At 41.3% G+C, this 16503-nt stretch overlaps 1 protein-coding gene across 3 annotated transcripts in view; it reads left to right on the forward strand.

The window, feature by feature from the left end:
- TMOD2 (tropomodulin 2) overlaps positions 1-16503 on the forward strand; it is a 58265-nt gene that overhangs the window by 14032 nt on the left and 27730 nt on the right. For all 3 annotated transcript variants that reach the window (XM_025992993.2, XM_072738528.1, XM_025993028.2), the window contains exons 2-6: positions 687-881; positions 2685-2841; positions 7319-7441; positions 11270-11356; positions 15688-15818. In XM_025992993.2, coding sequence (XP_025848778.2) covers positions 756-881; positions 2685-2841; positions 7319-7441; positions 11270-11356; positions 15688-15818 — 624 coding nt within the window. In that variant the 5' untranslated portion in view covers positions 687-755. The remainder of the gene's footprint in view (positions 1-686; positions 882-2684; positions 2842-7318; positions 7442-11269; positions 11357-15687; positions 15819-16503) is intronic.

Raw genomic sequence — 16503 nt, forward strand, 5'->3', positions numbered from 1 at the left:
TCTCATGAATAAATAAAATCTTAAAAAAAAAAAAAAAAGAATTGGGGCTAGGAAGAAAACAGGAGATGAGGGGGAAAAAAAGAGAAGAGGAACGTGGAGAGTACATAGTCAGGATTTTAGAATCTTGGATTAATTGCAGGGCGTTAGTGGACAACGCTTTCTCACACAAGACGTTCCAAACTCTCTTTCCTGAATGAACCCCATTTTGTATTCTTCACATCACTCTCTCCCTGAAAAGACACAAATGTGCTTCTTACAGCTGCCTTACAATTAGTTCATTGTTTTTCACTATTTTCTATGGAAAACTGGAGGAGGCAGAGCAGTGTGGTGGAAAGGCACCCACTATGCTGGGAGTCAGGAGACCCTAGCACATCCCAGCTCTGGAGCCTCGGGCAAGGAACTTAGCCACCTTTGCCTAAAAGTTTTATCTGTAAAGTAGCATATTAGAATCTAAGCCCCTGGGCTTCCTCTCTGGGTTGTTTGTAAAGATCTTAATAGGTGAAAGAATGCATATGCAAATACCTTCTAAGCTGTCAACAGGGTTTTGCTCGCCATTGGAGGTGATCTTACCCTTTCGTTGAATTATTCGTCCAATAAGGACTCCATTGGCAGATAGCAGAGCCTGGTCTCCTGTTAATAAGTCCTGGTTGCAGAATAAGATAACAGTGTTTCTTTCTTTTTGGTAGTATTCTGAGGTCTCAGGAAGCTGGCCTGCTTAAATGTTCGAGACCCATGAGAAGGGCAAATAAGAAGCCATGGCACTCCCTTTTCAAAAAGAGCTGGAGAAATACAAGAACATTGATGAAGATGAGCTGCTTGGCAAACTCTCAGAAGAGGAACTGAAACAGTTGGAAAATGTTCTTGATGACCTAGATCCCAAGGTTAGTGACCTGGAACTGAAGCCGAGTGGTTAATGGTAGTATGGAATAAATGGTGTGGCTTGCTCCTTAAACTATAGTTTAGAAATCCCTTAGCTCCAAATACAAATTCTGTGTCCTTCCCCTGATTGGTTCTGGGTCACTTACTCTGACAAATTCATAAAGAACCTTAGCAGCCACATCTATATAATATAATATATAATAAGCCACAATTTAACATGGTAAATGTATTTCTCAATTTAATGTCAATGGTAATGATTTACTACCATTAATAATGGTAATGATTAATGATCAATTTAATGTCAGTGGTAAAAGATTTTCCATTGTTTAAGAAAGGCCTGGTCTGACTTAGGAAAGAAGAGGGGGAAGAGGAAAAGGGAAAAAAAAACTTACCAGATTTCTTCTGTGAGGTCATATACTCCACTGGGCACAGAGCCCTTGGGGTAAATTATATTATTCCCATTTCATAAATGAGGGGACATACAGAAGATCTCATACTAGTAAACATCAGAGATGGTATTTAAACCAGGCCTTAGGGACGCCTGGGTGGCTCAGCGGTTGAGGGTCTGCCTTTGGTCCAGGGCGTGATCCTGGAGTCCTGGGATCAAGTCCCACATCGGGCTCCCTGCATGGAGCCTGCTTCTCCCTCTGCCTATGTCTTTGCCTCTCTCTTTTTCTGTCTCTCATGAATAAATGGAAAAAATCTAAAAAATAAATAGGAAGATAAATAAAAAATAAAATAAACTAGGCCTTTAACCCTAAAGACAGATTTTTTAATCTCATTTTTTTAAAAAATGCATAAATAACTTGAAATATTTGGTGATCTCACAACAGATAGATTTGAATTATTATAACAATAATATGTAAATTTAAGTGGAGATTCTAGTATTTTTGTGAGTTCTTGAAAAGCAAAGTTTGTTACAGTGTTTGTTTAGCAAGTATTTTCTTTAGCACTGATAGTGTTACCTTAAAATTAGAATCAGAGGCATCCAAAATAGTGATTTTACTATAAATAAAAATCATTTATATTTATATTCTAAAAAGTTTTTATATTTACATTACTAAAAATTATTTATGTGATATTCCAATATGCCAGACACTTTGGATATTTTATCTACTTTTTTTTTAATTCATGAGAGACACTGAAAGAGAGAGGCAGAGACACAGACAGAGGGAGAGCAGGCTCCATATAGGGAGCCCAACGTGGGACTCGATCCCGGGACTCCAGGATCCTGCCCTGGGCAGGCACTCAACCACTGAGCCACCCAGGTGTCCCTATTTTATCCACTTTTTAAAACGTTTTTATTTTTGAAACTTAAGAAAGGGATCACTAAAGCTTAAGTAGGTATCCGCATCTACCCTAATATTTGCTTACATGCTTGGATGTTTTCCTAGGAGAAAGGCCAGAAATGGTGGTTCCTCGTTAGTCTCTGTATAGCTGCTTGGGAGCACCTTGGGTGCAGACCTGACCAAACCTAAATGTGATCTATGAGGAAGGAGGCCATGAAGGGTGACTGGCTTTTAGCTACAACATTCTGGAATGCAGCTGCAGAAGGCTCAGAGGCTGCTCTAGCCATCTGTGCTCTGCCTGTGCTCGTTGGGAGCCTTCCTCTCAGCATTGGATGTTAGAGCAAATAGGGCCTCGGAGACATGCCAGAGACCCCAGCTCTCAGTGTACACCTCTGCCTCTGCACAGGTCTCCTTCTCCTTGCCTCCCCAGTATACAGCAGGGCGGGGGTGGGGGCTGAGTAAACAGAATCAGTAAGACAAACACCTTCCTTCCTGCTCACACCTCTGTCTCATCAGAGCGCACTGCTGCCAGCTGGATTCCGACAGAAAGACCAGACCCAGAAAGCAGCCACTGGCCCGTTTGATCGTGAGCACCTCCTCATGTACCTGGAGAAAGAGGCCTTGGAACAGAAAGATAGGGAAGACTTTGTGCCCTTCACTGGAGAAAAGAAAGGTAAGGGGCACAGATGTCACATTCTGGGACGAAGGGTACTCCTCATACCTTGTCATAGGAGAGTCTAGCAAGGTACCTGATCTGAAAGTGGGAAATAAGCCCAGAACTGGATTTGTGGTTAAAAAGAATCATGGCTGGTAGAGATATGTCAGTATACATTTGTCCAAACCTATGGAATGTGGTCCACCAAGAGTGGACCCTAATGTAAATTCTGGACTTTGGATAATAGTGAAGTCAGTGTAGGTCCATCAGTTGTAACAAACAGTACCATTCCACTGTAGGATGTTGTTGGGGGAGGGGGTTGTAAGCATGGGATAAGGAGTATATGGGAACTCTCTGTACTGTCCTCTATGGTCCTAAAACTCCAAAATAAAATAAAATAAATAAATAAATAAATAAATAAAGTTTAATAATAAAAAAATTACAGCAGAATGTATAAGCTAATTAAATGAATACTTAGAGGGTAGCGGCACTCAAATTAGTCCTATGAAAAACATCTTAAGCCCCAAAGAACATTTTGGCAGTGTGAGGTAGTGTCATGCCTGATAGAAGACCCTAGGGATATTGGTGTGTTTCTCTTAGCCTAGGGCTTTACCAGCAGCAGATGTCCCCTCAGGGCCTTTCTATTCCGTTTCTGGGATAGCTGTGGCACCAGAACTCTAGCCTAAGATGTTACCCTTAGAGACCAGTGCAGTCAACCATTCCCTCATCCCGCATTTACCAAGCACCCACTCTGTGCAGAACCATGTGACAGGTGCTGGCACCACAGTCAATAGGACCCTACCTTGGCCTCAAGGAGCTTGTGGTTTGGTGAGAGAAGCACTGTGACAGTCCTGGAGAGGCTCTGAGGAGCAAGGGGATGTTCCTCCATGCCAGGACTGAGCTCAGAACCAAGGCAATGAAAAGCCTCCTCCTCAGCTCCCAACCCCGGGCTCCAACAGCCTGTGTGGTTTCCTTAGCTACAGCCAAGGACTCGGGCCCACAGGTACTAATGAATCATCAATAACCTCATGGCAACTACAGTCTTTTTAAAATGCAAATCAGAGCATGTCACTTCCGTGATTGAAGTCTCACATCTTCACTGTGGTCCTCAGCACTCGGGAGAGCTCACCTTGCCCACCTGTCTGATCACTGTACCTCTTTCCCTTGCCAAGCCTCAGCCCCACTGTCTGTGTTCAGTTCTCCAAACCTGCCAAATTCTTTTCCCATCCCAGCGTCTTTTCATAATCTCTTTCTTCTGACCCACATCCCCATTTTTCACATTCTAAAAGTCTCAGTCTGCTTAAATAGGACCTGGCTTTCCCTGACCCTCTTCTAAAATAGATCCCTTCTTTCTCCCATGACACTCATTTATTGCTTTCAAAGCACTGTGTGCATAATTTTGTTGACTTACTCTGGGTTTTGTGTGTTTCCTACCTTAGATGAGATCTTCACAGTGGGACTGTGTCTCTCTTGCATCCCAGCATAGAAGCTGGCACAGGGGAGGCACTTGATAAATACAGGTTCGAATGAGTGCCATCTGGGAGCTTCTGTATGGGACCACAGGTGGTAGGAGCACCACTCCTCAGTTGGTACGAGTCAAACGCTGCTGCCTTCTCTTCCTTGACATCTGGCTCTCCTCTGAATCATGAACATTTGATGGATCGTGCACCACTAATCACAGCAATTTATTAAGAAAGTTAGTGACAAATTGGGCAAATAACTAAGGATTGCCATAGAAATACAGAGCTATTTCTATGGCAGCATAGCTGCTGTCGTATTAATTTCATTGTGAAAGAAAAATTACAATGTCAAATCTTCAATAAAATCCCAGTTAACATCCAATATTAGGGTAGTGACAGAATAATAACAGGAAAGCTATCGTTTCTTCTCAGATAGAGGTCTGAGGAGCAGCAGTGGTAAATGATCTCTCAATCCACATTAATCTACAGGTGATTCACAGGGGAGTTAGGAGTCCAGGAGTAGTTTGAGTAGTAAATGGGGATGCAAAAGGGGTGCACAGTTGCCCAGTGTAGCTTTGGAGAGGGTCGGAAAGCAACACAGTTGGGCGAAATGAGCAGAGAGCAAGTTTTCCAAACAGAGTGGAGGGAACAGAGTAGAGCCTGCAGGGCCCCTGGAAGGACCATTGGATAACCTGGAAGCAGTGGAGGCTGTCATAAAGGCCTTAGGGGAAGGGTTGTATAACCTCCGTTCTGAAGGCCGTGTGCTCTGGGCCCTTGGGTTCCTGGGCCATGTTTCACTCTCTGCAGTAGCTTTATCCATTTAGAACTTGTTTGGTTGCCCCCTCCCCACCTGGAATGGATGTGCGGCGGCAGTTGTCCTAAATTTTGACAGCTGTGGGCCACCTATGCACATGGTGTTTAGGGTAATCCTAAACATTACCAGGAGGGAGGAATGTAGAAGCCTCTTTGACTCTAGAGCCAATATAATCTGAGCCACAAAGAAAATGCTTCAGGCTGCAGATCCTATGAAAAATAAGTCCAGGCTGAACCCCAGTATCTGAAATGTTATTGATTGGTTATTTTCTTCTTTCATTTTCTATCTTCTGGCCATTCTCCTTGTATTTTGCATCATTCTCCAGTGTATTTTCCTTCTTTCTGGGAAATGTAGCAGCTTTTGTGATGCTGAGGCAGGAAGCAGGCTGATGGTCAGTGGTGGAGACCTTGTGGCCAGGATACCCCAGACTGCCCACAAGCAGTGGTGTCTCTCTAGGGTGCCCAGCTCTGCCTGGTCCCTGATTACATATCCAGCCATTTGAAGATCTGGTCAACTATCAGGAAGTCTGCAGCCCTGCAACCAAGGACATCTCTTGGAGAGGAATTCTAAAGGAGAATTACTGACTTTGGATTTGACTCTTACCATTCCAATGGTAATGAAGAAGGGCTGGCTAGCCAGAGAGACCTGGAAACAGTGTTGGTCTCCATTGGCTGAAGCTGGAGCCAGCTCTCTGTTCTACCCAAGGTGACAAAGAAGGGAAGGCAGAGGAAGGGCAAGTATTTAGGGAATTCCAAAGATCAAATTGGAGGAGACCAATTTCAAAGATTATGCCAAGAAGTGAGAGCAGCTCCAGAGAGGAAATCAAGAGTTAAAAGCTGGAAGGAATTGGAAAAGAGTATAAGTAGGTCTGCAGTATTGCTATGGCAGCTCTGGAGTGTCCTGGGTTTCCCCTATGAGTCATTGCATCTGTGGGATGTGGGTGCGTTGACCTGGCTAAAAATTAAGAGCAAATAACATGCCATCCTCTCAGCAATGTAATCTTTAGTTCAGAGGTTGGGGCTGAGGAGGTAGGGCATAGATATCAGCATATTCAGAAGTGATTTAGGGGCAAAATAAATGGAATCTGACTGACAGGATGAGGCTGGAGATGATGGCAGGGTATGCACATATGGGAAGCACAGAGCACGTTGCTGCTCACAGACCTCCACAATTTCTAAGCATGTCAATCCTGATTTCTTCTTTTAAATCTGACTTCCTTTGGTATGCTCTAGAGAGGTAGCTGTGTCCACAGGTTACTACACTACTCCAAGTGATCCCAGATATAGCATCCCAGTGGTCTACAGTCTCAATCTAAGGGGAAAAACTCTGGGAGAGCACTAGTTTGTCCCTCAGGAACCCCTGGGGCTGTTTGAATGATCTCCCTCCAATATTTACAGGGTCTGAGGCAAGAACACAAATAGAAGCCCATGTGCCATCTTTTATAAGTATTTAAAAGCTAATGAACTGTTAAAATATGTTCTGTCCTCCTACAGATAGACCTAGAAGCCCAGGGTTCTTGGGCTTCCAAAAGTTCCATGCTAGCAAATGGGTCTGTCCTATATCCTAGGGCTTTACACATATTTGACACCCAGCCTACATATCTGAGCTTCATCATATAAACCCCAAAATGACCTCCCCTTGGCCTGGGGGTGCCCACTCCAGCAGTGTGACATGCCTTCAGGAGGATGAACATGGGGTAGGGAGTCATGTAGGCCCTAGAAGCAAGTTCAGAGTTCTTTGAGCAGGGAATTCCATGGTCTTAGATGCCTGGAACATAGCCTAGCAGGTGGCCTGGTTTCTGGATAGGAATGTCCCTTTGGCCCCATGACTCCTCCCTTGACATGGAGAGGAGAGAGATTGCAGGAGAGGAGGACCAGAGTGAGCCCTGTAATGTGTGGGGCACATGGCAGGACCTCTCTTGCCCGGGTCTAAGGGCGATTGATGGTAGAGAGGTAGAAACCACCATTTCCTTCTCTGTTTAAGAACTGTAGTCTCCTCAGATCTCAGCTCTGCAGAACACAGGATTCCTCTCTGACGCTCTTTCCCTCCAATAGTGGATTACCGATACTGCCATCATTCCAGCAATGAAGGAATCCCAGTTGGGTTTGCCATGGCTTAAGATTCGCCTCTTAGTGTCCAGAGATGCGTGGTCTGGTCAGTCCTTTTACCCTACCCTGGTCAGCAGTACACAAATAGTTTTTGTTTTCCTTTTGATTTAAAGGGAGAGTCTTCATCCCCAAAGAAAAGCCCGTAGAAACTCATAAAGAAGAAAAAGTGACCCTTGATCCAGAACTGGAAGAAGCTTTGGCCAGTGCCTCTGACACCGAACTCTACGATCTTGCAGGTTAGTCCTCAGTTCTTGGGGTGCCTGGGTGGCTCAGTCGGTTAATTGTCTGCCTTTGGCTCCAATCATGATACCAGGATTCTGGGATGGAGTCCCACATGGTTAGGCTCCTTGCTTAGCAGGGGTTGGGGTCTGCTTCTCCCTCTCCCTCTGCCACTCCACTCCCCCTGTTTATACTCTCTCACAAGTGCTTTCTCTCTCTCAAGTAAATAAATAAAATCTTAAAAAAATAGTCCTCAGCTCTGGGAAACTTTCCTGTCTGGCTCTGTGACCTCTAGGCACACACTGGCATGCATGGCAGCAGCCGTTGAGTTTCTCAGTAACTACTGCTAAATACTGCAATACCAGATTGACTTCAGCTATTACGTAGCTATAAGACTTGATGCAAGTGACTTCATCTCTCTGAGCAAATCTTATTTTGCTGTGTCTCAGCTGTAAAATGTAAATTCTTATCTTAGCTATAAAATGCCCCAATAATACCCATCCTACAAAATACAAGAGTTTGTGAAACCAAAGAGAAGAAATCTAAAGGAGTGTTGAGAACTTAAGCAATGAAATAATAGCCCTTACTCTAAGGAACTTTCGCATTTGGCATTTTATCACATTTTATCATCAGAAAGTATCCATGAACTTCTTGCTCTTCCTCACAGTCACAATTCCATTTTGATTGCCACTAAGAGGTCTGTCAGCCTAGCCATGGAGCAGGAGTGACTTACCATTGCATCCACACAGTAATTAAAGCCATTCAACCCAATCTCTCCTCTTTTTCTAGTTTTCTTAACAATAGCAACAAAATAATATTTGATGGTGTGATTTGAATTGGTTATATATAGATGGACAAAACATAAATGGGTAGTCAAGATGGGGGTAGACAAACTGTACCCCCAACAGGGGGGCCTGTTAGGGGCCAACAAACTGTATCTTGCCTCCTGTTTCTGTAAATAAACTTTTATTGGAACAGAGCAACAATAACCAAAGAATATGTCATGAAAGTAATAAGTTTCTCACCCTAATCAAGTCCTCTCCCATTTCTACTATATCCTACAAGAAAGGTTCCATGAATATACCAGCATATTTGTGCATTAATGGAATGTGGTTTTTTTTCCAAGTGGAATGTAAATTTGGATTATTGGAGTTATTAGATCACTACAGAATAAAGGTGCTTTTAAAAAGCAGCACATATTGGGGTGTCTGGGTGGCACAGTTGGTTAAGCATCCAACTCTGGGTTTCAGTTCAGGTCCTGATCACAGGGTTGTGAAATCGAGCCCCGTGTCGGGTACGGCCTCAGTATGGAGTCCATTTGGGATTCTCTTTCCCTCTCCCTCTGTCCCTCCCATTTGTGCGTTCGTTTGTTTTCTTTCTTTCTTTCTTTCTTTCTTTCTTTCTTTCTTTCTTTCTGTTAAAAATAGATAAATCTTAAAAATTTTTAAATAAAAAAAAAATAAAAAAACAGTCCACAAGCTTTAGCAAGAATCCTTACATCTTTATTTCACTGAAACACATTTGTAATAATAATTAACCCTCCCTCCCAGGAGAACCATCTATACCTTATTCTATTAGCATGTCTGTCATCTCAGCTACATCTTCATTCCTTCTGTAATGATATCAGTGTTCAGTTCTAAGTTCATGTGTTTGAATCTCTCTCATAAATCACTGCAAGAGGGGTACCTGGGTGGCTCAGTGGTTGAGCATCTGTCTTTGGCTCAGGTCATGATTCCAGGGTTTTGGAATCAAGTCCTGCATCAGGCTCCCCAGAGGGAGCCTGCTTCTCCCTCTGCCTGTGTCTCTGCCTCTCTCTCTCTCTCTCTGTGTGTGTGTGTGTCTCATGAATAAATAAATAAAATCTTTAAAAGAAAGAAGAAGAAAGAAAGAAAGAAGAGAAAGAGAAAGAAAGAAAAGAAAGAAGAAATCACTGCAGAAATTGAGGCACCTGTGTCACACAGTTAAGCCGGTGCTTTGCAGTGGCCTTCTGTTGCTATGGAGGGATCCTGTTATGGTTACTGTTCCTCTCAAGGGTTGTGTCCTGGTTTCTACTGGAATTGCCCAAGGGGAGAATGCAGGGCTGCATCACTCCCAGGAAATGCTTAAGAAAGAAGAAAGGGAAAAACACCAATCATTTGGAAGAATCTAGATTCTGAAATTCATACAATAAAACCAGAGGAATAAATGAGATAGAAAACTGTCTTGTTCATCTCTATTTAACCTCACTGCCTCATCGGGTGCTCCTTCAGAACTCAGGAGAGGGGAAGCCCACCAGGGAGTGGGTGACAGTATCTTCTCTAGGATGGTATTTTCTGGAAGATCAAGAGCAGCCCCATGAGCGGATGGGCGGGCAGCCAGTGAGGTTTAAATAAGAAAGAGTGCCACTGCCCCTCGGATGTTATAATGGCAGGTAGACAACAGAAAGTCATCAAGGGAGTAGCAGCTGACCTCTAAGACAGCACTTCCTCAAGCAACTATAACTCAGCATGGCCACCAGTTCTGCTGGTCTAGAGACTCGATCTTGTAGTGCACATAAAAGATGTCAATTTGGGGCTGACCCACTAGCCAGATTCATAGGAAACAGATAAAACAAGAATTACAACTTGGCAATGGGAGCCAAATTATAATTAGAAGTTGCTTAGTGGATATGGGGCCAAAACAAAATGCATTTGGATGATCTCAATGGCTTGGGTTTATCGAATAGGATGTCTTCTCCCTCGGCAGTTCCAGAGACATAGTGACAAATTCTTATATTTAATGAGAATTTGTAAAGTGCTTAGAACAGTGTCTGGCACATAAGTCATTTGACCCTTGTAACACTTAAAGTATAATTATTATTCATCCCTACCTTACAGATGATGAAACATGCTCAGAGGCATTTAGTAACTTCCCAAGTCACACAGGTAGTATGTGGCAGAACCAGGATTCCAACTCTGGCTGATGGCTCCTGAGTGCCACTCTTAACCCAGAGCTTTTGGCTCTAAACATTTGCCCTTTATTGGGCTGTTGTTGGCTGCCTCCCTGCTCCTGATGTGTAGATTACAGTACAACTGATGAGGAGCTCTGAGATACTCTTCTGCCTCCTGTTGACAGATTACCTGTCCTGGGATCCTCCTCCAGATGGCCAATCTCATCCGTATAATTTCATTAGTAAAGGGGGCAGTTGCCTTTCAGCCTGCGCAGAGCTCATTCTGGCCCAGTGCTGTTTCTTGCATCCTTTGCTGCCTCCTGGTGCAAGCTCCCCGTAATACAGGAGATGCAAAATCTCGGTATGCTTATCTGACCCTTTATTGCTGTTATCTCTCTCTTCCCCCCCCCCCCCACCCCATCCTAGGATGTTCTCAACTGGGGAGGACAACTCCTATTGGTACTGAGAGATTGAAGTGGCTTTCATTGAAAGAGGCCCATGATCTTTCTGCTATTTGCTGTAGTCTGTATAATGTTAGATCTTAAAGTATCCTTAGCCTCAGTCCCACCCTCACATTTTACAGATGAGAAAACAGAAATGTTGAGTCTACTTAACTAGGAGGCCCAAGCAAGTTTTCAGTAATTTGGGGACATAACTGGATCATTGCCATGCAGATCCTAAATGATTCTACCTGTATAGCCACAGAAAGACATGTGAAGATTACTGATGGCAATGGAAAAGGATTGGGAAGGAATTTTTTAAAATATGTAAGCTCATTTAACACTATCTGTGTCCCACACACTGTGCAAGGCTAGGAGGTGCTGGAGGCTTACTTTATGATATGAAGAATTGATCTTCAAGGGGCAAATTAACATTGTGGCATCCTAACATGCCTTCCCAAACTTAATATATATTTACTGATTATCTTTGTTTCTAGCTGTTCTTGGAGTACACAATTTACTCAACAATCCAAAGTTTGATGAAGAAGTGGCCAGCACTAAAGGTGGCAAAGTACCCGTGAGAAGTAAGTTTGTGTGGAGTCTGTGGTTTGTGCAACTTGGGAGCTCCAGGTGTTGTTGATAGGAGGGAGACCTGTTGACTGGCTGCCTGTTGAATCCAGATTTCCATCTTGCAGGCTGTGTGGGCAGATTCTATCACTTCACCAAGGATCAATCACTGGGCTTTGAGCAGTCAAACCAGAAAAGGGAAGCCAATAATCAAAGTTCTGTTTTGCAGCATAATGTACCAGTAGTCCGTGTGTTTTGCCCAGAACATACTTTGGTAGATCTGTTAAAAGTATGAAAATTGCTGATTAAAAGGTTGAAAAGTATGAAAAGTATGAAATTGCTGATTAAAAGGTTGACATAGCATAGATTCCAGAGTTTCATGTTCCTAATGATATTTTTTAATCAACTATAATATTTTTGATAAGTTCCCTTTGAGTGTCTATTTTGTCTCAATAATGGATGCAGGTCATTAGAATTTGAATACCCACTTCCCCCAGACAGTGCGAAAGACACACTGGCATGGACTTACTGGCCCAGAAAGTGAGAGGCCACAATTCTCTGTATCAGCATTTCTTGGAGAAGTGTACAGTTTATTAGACTCTCTCACTGACTCATTCATTAGTCATCTACTAAATACCTACTGTGTGTCATGAATGTTCTAGGCTTAGGTGCAAAGATTAAAAAAGGTCTCTGCCCAAAGGAACATATCTGTCCATGGTCAGGACATACCAATAATCAGGTAATTTTGCTACAGTGTGATCCAGGAGCTGTAAAAACTTACAGAAGATCACAGCTTTTATTAGAATAATTGTATTTTATTCTCTTTGAAGGAGTCTGAGCGGTGCTTTCTAGTCTGAGCAGCATATTTATAAACTATCACTTATGCTGGGCTATTTATTCAGGCAATAAGCAATGTTAATTTTAAATTTTTTCTTTCTGGCTTCATTATGGGTGCAGATGAAAAATGTTTATACTTTTTAACTTCAGTATCAAAGGGTAAGGGGAAAACTGGGTGGCTCAGCAGTTTAGCGCCGCCTTCAGTCCAGGGCCTGGTCCTGGAGACCTGGGATCGAGTCCTGCATCGGGCTCCCTGCATGGAGCCTGCTTCTCCCTCTGCCTGTGTTTCTACCTCTCTCTCTCTCTCTATGTCTCTCATGAATAAATAAATACAATCTTAAAGAAAAAAAAGGGTAACATTCTGACAGCATGTGTGTTATTAAAAGTCTGATGTATTGTCTCCTGGGCTTTTATGCATACACAGATCATTAACTTTTTTTAAGACTGTTTTTTAAGGGAAATTTTAGGTACATAGCAAAATTGAACAGAAGGCACAAAGATTTCCCATAAACTCCCTGCCCCCAATCTGTACATCACCTCTCCCATTATGAACACCCCCCCACCAGAGTGGTACATGTATTAGTTAACTTGATGAACCTACATTGACACAGCATTATCACCCAAAGTCCATTGTTTATATTGGTGCTCACTCTTGAGGTTGTATGTTCTGTGGGTTTGGATGGATATATACTGACATCCATCCGCCATTATAGTATCATGCAGAATAGTTTTACTATCCTAAAAATCCTCTCTGCTCACCTATTCATCTTTCAAATCTTCCCCCAGCTCCTGATGACCGCTGATCTTTTCATTGTCTCCATAGTTTTGTCTTTTCCAGATTGTCATATAGTTGGAATCATACATTATGTAACCTTTTCAGATTGGCTTCTTTCACTTAGTAATATACATTTAAGTTTCCTCCATGCCTTTTCAGACTTGATAGCTCATTTCTTTTTAGCACTGAATGATATCCTATTATAAGGATGTATTTATCCATTTACTTGCTGAAGGATATCATGGTTGCTTCCAAGTTTTGGCAATTATGAATAAGGCTTCTATAAACATCCATGTGTGGATATTTTTGTGTGGGTATAAGCTTTCAATTCCTTTGGGGAAATATCAAGGAACATGATTGCTGGATCTTATAATAACAGTGTGTTTAGTTTTGTAAGAAACTACCAAACTGTCATCCAAAGTGGCTGTAACATTTTGCATTCTCTCCAGCAAAGAATGAGAGTTTCTGTTGCTCCACTTCTAGCTAGCATTTGTTTTTGTCAAATCAGATTGTAGTTATTCTGATAAGCGTGTAGCAGTTTCTCATTATTTCAATTTGCATTTCCCCAATGACATGACATATTATGTGGAGCATCTTTTCATATGCTTCCTTGCCATCTGCATATCTTCTCTTGTCAGGTGCCAGTTAAGGTCTTTGGCCCAATTTTTAATCAGGTTGTTGTCCTATTGTTGAGTTTTAAGAGTTCTTTGTATATTTTGGATAACTATCTTTTATTAGAGATGTATTTTACAAATATCTTTTTTCAGAATAAAAAAATTTAATTTTGGTGAAGTCCAGTTCTTTCTTTTGTGGACCATACCTTTAGTGTTGTATCTAAGAAGTTGTTGCTAAACCCTAGGTTTATCTAGGGTTTCTCCTATATTATCTTCTAGGAGTTTTATAGTTTAGCATTTTACATTTAGATGATACATTCTGAGTTAATTTTTGTAAAGGGTATAAGTTCTCTGTCTAGATTCTTTTTTTTTTTATTTGCATGTGGTTGACCAGTTGTTCTCACACCATTTTTTTAAAGACTATCTCTTCCCCCATTGCATTGCCTTTGCTCCTTTATCAAAAATGAGTTGACCATATTGATGTGGATCTTTTTCTGGGATCTCTATTCTGTTCCATTGATCTATTTGTCTAGTCTTTCACCACTACCATACTGTCTTGATTACTGTAACTTTATAGTAAATCTTAAAGTCTGATAGTATCAGTCCTCTAACTTTGTTTTTTGTTTTCAGTATTGTGTTGGTTATTCTGGGTCTTTTGCCTTTTCATATAAACTTTAAAATTAGTTTATTAGCACATACAAAATAACTTGCTGGGATTTTCACTGGGATCGCATTGAATCTATAGCTCAAGTTGAGAAGAACTGACATCTTGACAATATTGAGTCTCTCTCAATATCCCTCCATTTAGTTCTTTTTTATTTCTTTCAATAAAGTTTGGTAGTTTTCCTCATACAGATCTTGTACATATGTTATATCTATACATATTTCATTTTTCATTAGCTTTTTTTCAAATTGTGGTTCTCTTATCAGCACACGTAGGTTTGCCTCATTCTTTTACTGAAAAGGTAGCATCTTATTATGTAATTATGCTGTAAGTAATTTAACCATTTTCACATTGATGGACATTTTGTTTATCACTCTTTGCTGTCATCAGTGAATGTTCCTAAATATGTCTTTATGTAGTCATGCTATTTTTCTATAGATTAGACTTTTAGATACATAATTACTGAGTTATTTTACATTTTGATAGGTAAGGCCAAATTACTCCCCCAAAAAGTTTGCATCAATTTATGTTCTCATCAACATGAGATGTGTTTTACTCCACATTGTTGCCAGCTCTACATGTTATCTCTTTTTACACTTTTTTTGGCTAGCCAAAAGATATTTTATTTTTTAATTTCACAGTTTAATTACTTTTTATATTTTTGGTTGATGGGCAGAGATTCTTCTGCTCATATTATTTGTTGATTTTTAATTGGGTTGTCTACTGATTTGTAGGAGTTCTGTGTATATTGGGATATTAACACTATGTTTGTTAAATATATTCCTGAAACATTTTCTGATAACTGTTTTTGAGAATTGTTCCATCTTTGCCTTTCTATCCCTTTCTCTCTCCATCCTCTTATCAAAATCAAAGATCTAAAATAGAAATCAGAGAAGGGTGAGGTATGGTCAAGAGGCCAGAAGGGGCACCTACCTGACTCAGTCGGTAGAGCATATGCTCTTGATCTCAAGGTCATGAGTTTGAACCCCACATTGGGCACGGGGTCTATTTTAAAAGAATAAATAAATAAATATATTTTTTAAAAAGAGTCCAGAGGAATAGTATGGTTTGGGAAATGAAAAGACTTTCTTTTTTTTGCATCTCGAATCCAGTGGTTTGATTATTATAGTTTGAAAGTGGTCCATATACAGCAGCAATAACTGCCTGTGGATTTTGGGAGTGGAGGTTGCTATAGGGCCTACTGCACCTTTGGTTCCATGTAGCATCAGCTACTGAGACTTCTCATTGGAGTTGAGAAACATCAGTCTTTGAAACTGTAACTCAGAACCCATACCATTCCCATGCTTGCTTAGTTGAGAATAAACTTTACTATCATTGATATTAGAGTATAATTGGAATCAGAGTATGGGAAGGAAGGGTCGTTTTGGGGGAAGTCACTTCCGATTTTGAGAGGAGAGCCCTTACATTTTCTTTTTAAAATTAAAATTTGTGTGTTAGATGTGGTCAAAGGTGAGAAGGTCAAGCCAATATTTGAAGAACCACCCAATCCTACCAATGTGGAAGTAAGCCTGCAGCAGATGAAAGCCAATGATCCCAGCCTGCAAGAAGTCAACCTCAACAATATTAAGGTATTTCATTATGATAATCAGTCGCTTGATGTATCATGAGGTTAGAAAATTTAATAGCATTGACTGCCTGCTTTCATGCCTGTTTCCAATCCCTGTAGTCACTGATGTTGAGACAAGGTATCCTATTCAAAGAAGAAATTTTTAAAAATTGATTTCTGGAATTCTTCAAAAACAATCCTACTATTTATGTTAAATGTAGAATATTGGTTATTTAGTGCTGGGTAATAAAATACCCTGAAACTTCGAGACTTAAAACAACAAACATTTGTTATTTCACACAGTTTTTGAGTGTCAGGAATCAACACCTAGCTGGGTAGTTGTGGCTCAGGATCTCACGTGATCACGGCTGTAATAAAGCTGTCATCAAGGTCTGCAATCATCTGAAGGCTTGAGTGGGGCAGGAGGGTCCACTTTCAAGATGGCACACTCATGTGGCTATTGGCAGGAGACCTCAATTTCTCACCACATGGGCATCTCCATAGGGCTGTTTCAGTGTCCTGGCATCATGACAGCATGCTTCCCCCAGAGTGAGTGGTTGAAGAGAAAAAGAAAGAGCAAGCAGGAAGCCACAGTGCCTTTTATGGCTTATTCTCTGAAGTCATACATTGTCACTTCTGCTTTATTCTATTTGGTAATTAGTCGTGTTACTCTCAAAGGGATGGGAAAGAAGGATGTTTGTGTGCAT

This window comes from Vulpes vulpes, chromosome 15, assembly GCF_048418805.1.
Source record: "Vulpes vulpes isolate BD-2025 chromosome 15, VulVul3, whole genome shotgun sequence".
Taxonomy (NCBI): domain Eukaryota; kingdom Metazoa; phylum Chordata; class Mammalia; order Carnivora; family Canidae; genus Vulpes; species Vulpes vulpes.